At 33.9% G+C, this 10,000-nt stretch overlaps 1 protein-coding gene across 1 annotated transcript in view; it reads right to left on the reverse strand.

Moving 5' to 3' along the window:
- Positions 1-10,000, reverse strand: part of LOC135195573 (dipeptidase 1-like) — a 388,301-nt gene that overhangs the window by 16,270 nt on the left and 362,031 nt on the right. The window contains exons 9-10 of the mRNA XM_064221873.1: positions 4,261-4,336; positions 491-629 (exon numbers count right to left, since the gene is read on the reverse strand). Coding sequence (XP_064077943.1) covers positions 491-629; positions 4,261-4,336 — 215 coding nt within the window. The remainder of the gene's footprint in view (positions 1-490; positions 630-4,260; positions 4,337-10,000) is intronic.

Here is a 10,000-nt window from a genome sequence, read left to right on the forward strand (position 1 = left end):
TGTGAACTCTCTCGAGAGAGACTGAGAGTTTCCAGCCCTGTGATCGGCTTATCAAAACTCTCAGTCTCTCGAGAGAGTCCACATGGGCAGTATGAATGTTCCACTTCTGAGGGATACGTCTTTCAAAAGTATCACTCAGAAGAGGTGGAACATATGTATATACATCCTGCCTATGTGAATTCTCGAGGGAGACTGAGAGTTTCCAGCTCTGTCATTGGCTTATCAACAGCCAATCAGGAGCGTCGTAAGGGACTAGACATCAGATAGACGGTTGATGTGAATCTACTTACAGCTCCCTGGCCTTTGGACTAAATTTTACATTGCAATTGCAATGTCTATCGAGCAATCCACTTATTCCTAGGTTTTGTCCTTTGATACCTTGATTGTATCTTGCATTAGAAAGCTACAGAATGTCTGGCTGTCACGTAAACAAAAGGGAAGGAAGAATGAAGGTCAATTAAGACCCACACAACTAAGACCACACAATTACCTGTTGCACAGCCGTAAACACCCTCAACAAATTGAGACCAGCCAGTTTCTTGAGGTCCTGTATAGACCAAGCTGGGTCCCTTAGAAGCTCGGCGAAGAGGTCCGGGTATTTGGACACGTCTTCCAGGCCGACTGGAGTCCTGGAATGAGGGGAGGAAGGAGTAGAATTAGATATATTTTAATTTCACTTAAAACTAATGAGAACAGTTTAGTCGAGAAAGCTAGGCATCTATTGCAAAAAGGGAACAGAAGAATGGCATTAAAAATCTTTCAGTTCAGTTAAAAAGATAAGGATGTTTGAGTCTGGAAAGTCCTTGAATGAGGGGAGGGAGGAATAGAATTAGATATATTTTAGTTCCATTAAAAATAATGAGAATAGTTGAGTCTAGAAAGTTAAGCATCTCTATCAAAAAAGGAACAAAATAATAGCGTTACAAATCTTTCAGTTCAGTTAAAAAGGTAAGAATATTTGAGTCTGGAAAGCTACAAATCTCTTGAACAGTTCCAAGGGTTCCATACACATCAGTACATAACAATCCCACGCTGGAGCCATTTCCAGCCTTCCAGTCAAAGTCTGGAAGCGTAAACAGGTGACGACAGTACCGAGGTCAGAAACTTTACCACTTTAGCCCCTTCGAAACTTGAGAGAGAATTCGTAAGTTTTGACAAAGTTCAGTATGTTCAAAGTTATTCATCAACTTACCCTCCAGGTCTGAGACTCGTGGGACTAATGCAAGCGGTGCTATTTTATAATTCACATACGTTTTGTCTGTTTATTTGTTAGTTTGTTAAATCATTTTGATGTTCAAAGTTATTGAGCTACTTACCCTACAGCTCTGAGACTCGTGGAACTAATGCAAGCATTGCTGTTTTATAATTCACATACGTTTTGTCTGTTTATTTGTTAGTTTGTTAAATCATGTTGGCTTTTCTGAGAACTGGTCCCGTCTTTCTGTATTTCCTGTTGCCTTCTGTTACTTCTTGCAAATGAACACCATAATATACTTTGGAAGCTTGCATTTCAAGTCAGTGTCCCCTTTATATGTAGGCTTGTTCAGTATGAATAGGGTTGATCTTCTGAATAAAATAATAATAATAATAATAATAATAATAATAATAATAATAATAATAATAATAATAATAATAATAATAATAAAAATGGATAAGTATCAAGACCTGAAAATAGAAATAAGAAAGATATGGGATATGCCAGTGGAAATTGTACCCATAATCATAGGAACACTAGGCACGATCCCAAAATCCCTGAAAAGGAATCTAGAAAAACTAGAGGTTGAAGTAGCTCCAGGACTCATGCAGAAGAGTGTGATCCTAGAAACGGCGCACATAGTAAGAAAAGTGATGGACTCCTAACGAGGCAGGATGTATCCCGGAACCCCACACTATAAATACCACCCAGTCGAATTGGAGGACTGTGATAGAGCAAAAAAAGAAAAAAAAAATAATAATAATAATAATGATTTACCACACAGAATGGCTGTCAGGATGCTGTTCAGTCTATATTGTAGTTTCTCAAACTCTTAAATAAATTCCTTTGTAGCAGCAGGTATGAATTATACATCTGCTGTCCAAAGTGCATTTATTCCTTGACGACGTTTCGGTAGAGCTTTCTACCGGTTTCCAAAAGGCGAATGAACCCAGAGGTAAATAATAATAATAATAATAATAATAATAATAATAATAATAATAATAATAATAATAATAATAATAATAATAATAATAATAATAATAATAATGACATCAAAAGCCACAGTAGTGTTAAAATATATTATTGTACAATGGTAATAATAATAATAATAATAATAATAATAATAATAATAATAATAATAATAATAATATTGTTTATAGTTTTTTGGCATTGCTTTTTTACTTTTGTCCTCTGGTTCATGATTATCATTCAATGGGGGGGTGGGGGGAAAATTTGAACACAATGTTAACCTGTGATTCCTGTCCCCAAAGAGGTTGACATAAATGCACGACTTTTGTAAATTACACAGATCCCATTCTATTTCATTTATTTCTCCCTTCCTTTTTTGCTTCCTATCTATATAAATCTTCAGCAGGGAACCCTCATACAGAGTTAGAGAACCCTCATACAGGGAAAAAAGTTAGAAGGACTATAAACCCAATAGGGACCCGAGAGAGAGAGAGAGAGAGAGAGAGAGAGAGAGTAGAGAGAGAGAGAGATTTAGGTTATAGGGAAAAGGTGATTAATAAATATACATAAGGGAACTGAAAATAAGGCCATTACAACTGAAATTCAGAGACGTCAGTCAGTCTGCAAAGAGAGAGAGAGAGCGAGATAGGGAAAAAGTGTTAAATGAATAAACAACAACAGAAGTGAGGGAATAATTAGATTTAATTATTCGGACCGCGAACGCTATCTTTTATATATATATATATATATATATATATATATATATATATATATATATATATATAATATATATATATATATATATAGCGTTGTGTATGCTTGGTACTTATATAGGTAAATTGTTTTGGGAAACTGGCCCGTGAAATTGAATTACTGTACACATTGAATTGGTAAGTACACTGGGGGGGCGGCTCCAATTTGTATGCAAAAAGCATTTTTATCCATTAAACAATAAATTGGTAACTTTCATTATTTTGATGGTGTTCGTGTGAAAAAATGCAATTAAAATGATTATTGTGCTATAATGGTCCGTCTTTGGAAACACATACACACACACACACACACACACACACACACACACACACACACATATATATATATATATATATATATATATATATATATATATATATATATATATATATATATATGTATATATATATATATATATATATATATATATATATATATATATATATATATATATATATAGGCTCGTTCCATAAGCCTATGGGTTTATCTTTGAATAATAATAATGATAGTATAATAGTAATAATAATGATAATAATAATATTTTAATTAAAATAATAAAATAATAAGTAAAACCGAAAACATCCCTTAAATACCATCACAGGTCTAATGGCGTCCTTATACCAGACTTCACATTTTGCAGTAATGAGAACCTTTCAAGTCGGGGAATATCTCATCTCGTAAGTTATAAGAGTTCTTTCATTTATTTTATCTTTTTTGTGCCGGGGGGGGGGGGGGGGTCATCATCCCGAAACGCAATATTGCATAGTTTTTTATTTATCCATCTAATATAATATGAGATGGCATTTTGCCTTTTTTTTAATGACCCCTTAATACTGGCATATTATCGGATAAGATCAAAGGGTTACGTGGGATTCATTCCAAATAGCCTTGACGTTAGGGGAGAGAGAGAGAGAGAGAGAGAGAGAGACGAGAGAGAGAGAGAGAGAGAGTAAAGATGTCTGCCAAGATTAATGGTTAAATATTTAATTCTGTTAACTGCGTTTTATGGAGTATAAATTCAGAGAGGAGAGAGAGAGAGAGAGAAGTCTGCCACAATTAATGGTTAGAAATATTTAATTCTGATAACTGCGTTTTATAAAGGATAAATTCAGAGAGAGAGAGAGAGTGAGGTTTTATATATATATATATAAATAAATAAAATAAAGATATATATATATAATTAAATAATATAGATATATATATATATATATATATATATATATATATTTATATATATATATATACTATATATATATATATATATATATATATATATATATATATATATATATAATATATATATATAAACAGAAGGAGGGAGGGAGAGATTGGAGTTACTCTACCTGTTGATCCCGTCGTATCCGGCCCCAATTCCGACGTGGTCCACACCGGCCATGGAACGGATGTGGTTAATGTGAGCTGGGAAAAAGAGAGAGAAAAATAAAGCTATAAATTAAAGTACTTTAGAAAAACTTAGCGGGACTAGATAACTTTACTTGATTATGTCAAGAAAAAGACAGAGAAAGAAACTTATAAGTAAATTACATCGGAAATACTTAACGTTCCCAGATAATTTTATTTGATTATGTCAATTCATCCAGCTACTTCTTCAGTCAGAACTCAGAACCTAACTAGAACAGATAGTAACTAGTCCGAATTGTTCCTCAAAATCCACAGTTCGTGGCTACTTCGTGGCTACTTCTCTCCTCCTGTTGGCTTACTTTTGATTTCTGTAATTCCTGAATCCCGTAATTTCTGCGGATTCGTGGACTGGACTCTCTCCCTGTTGGTTTTTATTTTCTGTGTTTCCAGAATCCCGTAACTTTCTGGCGATTCGTGGTTAAGCACAAGTCCTTTTTTTCTGATCTAGAAAAGAACTGGACTCTCTCCCTGTTGGTTTACTTTGAATTTCTGTGTCTCCTGAAGCCCGTAACTTTCTGACGATTCGTGGTTAAGCACAAGACTTATTCTGGTTTTTTTTCTTGCTTTCCTGATCTGGAAGAAGACTGGAAATTGTCCTTAACACTGGCCTATGCCAGTGGTTCTCAGTCTTTTTATTTTATTTATTTTTTTTTAGCGATGGCACCTTTTTTTTCTTTTTAGCGATGCCACCCTTTATTTTTTATTAAGCTATGGCACCCCCCCTTTTTTTCTTTTTTAGCGATGGCACCCTATCTAATGTAATCATTACCGTGGGACCTCTCCTTCACCATATATCATGAATATATTATATATAATATATATATATATATATATATATATATATATATATATATATATATATATATATATATATATATAACGTTAATGTATTAGAGTAGCCACACTGATAATAGTGATATGAAGAGTTTTGCAAATTTTTATTTTTTTATTTTTTTTAAATTTTTCATATGCTTGATCTAACCAAGACAAGAATCGTGAGAATCTTGCGGTGCACCCCTAAGCACTGTCTGTGGGGTGCCAAGGTACCTACTTTGAGAATCACTGGCATAGAGGCGGACACACCCACATACTCCAGAAATATAACATTTGTCCAAAATTAGACACGCACAGACTTTTTCCACTTGAAGTATAATGAAGACAACTTTCAGTGTTCTGAATGGTAGTATTAGTTTTTGGCACGAGAGAGAGAGAGAGAGAGAGAGAGAGAGAGAGAGAGAGAGAGAGAGAGAGAATTGTAAAGGTATGCATTACATCTATGATAATGAAAGAGAGAGCGAGAGAGGTAGAGAATTTTAAAGGTATATATGAAATCTATGATAATGAGAGAGAGAGAGAGAGAGAGAGATAGAATTGTAAAGGTAGGCATTACATCTATGATGAAAGAGAGAGCGAGAGAGGTAGAGAATTTTAAAGGTATATATGAATCTATGATAATGAGAGAGAGAGAGAGAGAGAGAGAGAGGAGCGAGAGAGAGAGAGAGAGAGATAGAATTGTAAAGGTAGGCATTACATCTATGATAATGAAAGAGAGAGCGAGAGAGGTAGAGAATTTTAAAGGTATATATGAAATCTATGATAATGAGAGAGAGAGAGAGAGAGAGAGAGAGAGAGAGAGAGAGAGAGAGAGAGAATTGTAAAGGTATGCATTACATCTATGATAATGAAAGAGAGAGCGAGAGAGGTAGAGGATTTTAAAGGTATATATGAAATCTATGATAATGAGAGAGAGAGAGAGAGAGAGAGAGAGAGAGAGAGAGAGAGAGAGAGAATTGTAAAGGTATGCATTACATCTATGATAATGAAAAGAGAGAGCGAGAGAGGTAGAGGATTTTTAAAGGTATATATGAAATCTATGATAATGAGAGAGAGAGAGAGAGAGAGAGAGAGAGAGAGAGAGAGAGAGAGAGAGAATTGTAAAGGTATGCATTACATCTATGATAATGAAAGAGAGAGCGAGAGAGGTAGAGAATTTTAAAGGTATATATGAAATCTATGATAATGAGAGAGAGAGAGAGAGAGAGAGAGAGAGAGAGAGAGAGAGAGAATTGTAAAGGTATGCATTACATCTATGATAATGAAAGAGAGAGCGAGAAGAGGTAGAGGATTTTAAAGGTATATATGAAATCTATGATAATGAGAGAGAGAGAGAGAGAGAGAATTGTAAAGGTAGGCATTACATCTATGATAATGAAAGAGAGAGACCTTACCTTACCTTACAGACCTTACATCTTGTTCGGGTTGCCCCAGGTCCCTCAGTGTGAGGCACCTCTAATCTACCAGAGAGTTGCTAGTACATCTTCCGGTATATTTTGCTCTTCCAATCTTGGATGGTCTTGGATGCAGTTTAGATATTTGTCGAGCTTATTCTTAAACACATCTACGCTCACTCCTGATATATTCCTCAGATGAGCTGGCAACGCATTGAATAGACGCTGCATTATCGATGCTGGTGCGTAGTGGATTAATGTCCTGTGTGCTTTCCTTATTTTTCCTGGTATATTTTGGGCACTATTACTATCTACCTTCTGCTTGCTCTTTCTGATATTTTTAGTTCCATGATATTTTCTGCTATTCCTTCTATCTGTTCCATGCCTGAATTATCATGTAGCGTTCTCTTCTCCTTTCCAGACTATATAATTTTAAGAATTGTAGTCTTTCCCAGTAGTCTAGTCCTTAACTTCTTCTATTCTAGCTGTAAAGGACCTTTGTACACTCTCTATTTGTGCAATATCCTTTTGATAATGTGGGTACCATATCATATTGCAATATTCAAGTGGACTACGAACATATGTTTTATAAAGCATAATCATGTGTTCAGCTTTTCTTGTTTTGAAGTGCCGTAACAACATTCCCATTTTTTGCTTTACATTTTGCCAACAGAGTTGCTATTTGATCATTGCATAACATGTTCCTATTCATCATCACACCAAGGTCTTTAACTGCTTCCATTATTTGTGATGGTCTCATTATTAGGTCCCTTATATGCATATAGCGTTTCTTTCTCTGTCTCCATAATTTATTGATTCAAATTTATCAGAGTTAAATACCATCCTATTTACCTCTGCCCAATCATATACTTTGTTAAGGTCTTTGTAGAGCGTTCCTATCTTCATCACAAGTAATTTCTCTACTTATTCTTGTGTCATCTGCGAAACTACTCACTACCGAATCCTTAACATTATTGTCTATGTCTTCAATCATATAACAAACAGTATTGCAGCTAACACCGTACCTTGCGGCACACCGGATATTACCTTGGCTTCATCCGATTTCTCGTCGTTTGCAATAACTATCTGTTTTCTGTTGTGTAAAAATTCTTTAACCATCTTCCTACTTTATCCACGATATTGTGTTTTCTAATTTTCTTCGCTAATATATTATGGTCTACTTATCAAAAGCTTTTGCAAAGTCTAAATAAACCACATCTGTTTCATTTCCGCTTTTCATTTTTATTTTGAATGTTTTCACGGTGGACTAACAGTTGGGTTTGTGTACTTTTTCCGGGTACGAAACCATGTTGTCCTTTATTAAACAAATTATTTTTTATTAAATGTTTCATAATATTTTTCTTCATTACCCTTTCATACACTTTCATTATATGTGATGTTAGACTCACAGCCTATAATTACTTGCCTCTAGTCTTGATCCACTTTTGAAAGTAGGGGTAATATACGCTAATTTGTGCTCATCATATATCTTGCTGTATCTACACTTTGTCTTAATAATATTGCAAGTGGCTTTGCGATAGAATGAACTACTTTCTTTAACAAAATAGCAGGAATTCCATCAGGCCCTGCAGCAGCTCCATTTTAATTTCATTTATAGCCTGCACAATATCAGCTTCATTAATATCTATGTCAGCTAAATATTCACTATTTCATCCCTTACTTCTATATCATTATCTTCATTATCTATTCTAGGGGTGAATTCTCTCTTATATCGTTCTGCCAGTATGTTGCAAATTTCCTTTTTTCATTCGTTAATCTCCCTTCAATTCTCAGAGGGCCTATTTCTATTCTTCTTTATTCTCTTCTTCGCATATGAGTATAATAGTTTGGGGTTTTGCTTGATATTTAATATGGTTTTTTCTTCCAAGTCCCGCCCGTTTTTCATTTTCTTTTGATTGTATAATCTTTTTTTTCTGCATTTTCTATCTTACTTTTTAGTTCTATAACTTTCCATGCATTTTTTTCTTTTGCAAGACCTTTTTTCCACTTTCTGATTTTCTGGAACAAGATTCTTCTGTCTCTTGGTATGCATGAATGATGTTTACTTTTGTTCTTCGGTCATATATTTTTCCACTATTATCTCCAATATTTTATATAATATCTCCGTATTTACCCTTATGTCATCACTTACGAAAATGTTATCCCAATCTTTGTTTAATTCTTCATTAATTTCTGACCATTTTATATTTTTTACTGTTAGAAGTTGTATTTTCCATATATTCCTTCCCACTTTTTCATTTCTTGCTTATCTCTATTTTCACTTGCTTTGGAATGAACTGTTAATTCTATGACATTATGGTCTGAAATACTCGCATTATAAACTATTATTTCTTTAACATAATTCATCTCGTTCACAAATACTAGGTCTAAAGTATTTTCCTTTCTTGTTGGCAGGTGATTTATTTGTTGAATGTTGTATTCTAGTAGCATATCTAATAGCTTTTCAAATTGCCTCTTTATCTTCTGCACTACTATTACTCTCTTTTTTATATGTAATAAGTACAACCACAATCTCCTATTCGTTCTTTCCATTCTACGAAAGGAAAGTTGAAGTCACCAGATATTGGAGAATAGTCCAGTCCTTGTGATTTCTACATATATCACCTCCAATTTTTCAATTATTAAGTCAAACTCTTTAGTATTAGGAGGTCTATATATTACTATGTTCATCAATTTTTCAGATTCAAATTCTACCGCTATTAGTTCACATTCTGAGTTACTATATTTCTCATATATTTTTCCTTGTTTTTTGTCTTTCCCATATATTGCGGTTTCCCCCTTGATTCCTATTTTTTCTATCTGATCTATAAGTTTGGAACCCTTTTATTTGATCATCATTCCAGTCTCTTGGGAATACCAGTTTTCACTTATATTTCATTATATCTATTTTCTTTTCATTTTGGTTAGTTCTTCTAAGTACTCTATTTTTCTTTTTGAGTTACTCGTAACTAACCCTGCGCATTCATCACTATGATGGTTTTGCGTGTTTTCTCCTTCATTTAATACTGATAGTAATAAGGATTTTCCCATGTCTCTTTCCTGTTCGGTATGTATTGTTCTTTTTTTTCATTTCCAGAAATTCTGACATTAAAAAATCCAACTTTTCCATAATATTTGATCTTCCTTCATCATAATTATTCATTTTGTGTCTGAATCTGCAATTTTCTCCGTTTCTGCAATATCCTCTTGCTAATAAATACAGTTATTATCTCTTGAGTAGAATTTCGGAGCTGATGCTTTGAAATTCTTTGCTGACACCTCTGCATATCTCATTGGTGGTTTGCTTTTCTCTTTTACCTGATATTCTTGATTCTCTCTTTATTTGTTTCTTTCTTATTTTGGATTTTATTACTTGGTTGGTTATTTATTTGATTATGATTCATGGCTACAGGGTGCATATATTTGCATTTTT

This window comes from Macrobrachium nipponense, chromosome 16 (genome assembly GCF_015104395.2).
Source record: "Macrobrachium nipponense isolate FS-2020 chromosome 16, ASM1510439v2, whole genome shotgun sequence".
Taxonomy (NCBI): Eukaryota; Metazoa; Arthropoda; class Malacostraca; order Decapoda; family Palaemonidae; genus Macrobrachium; species Macrobrachium nipponense.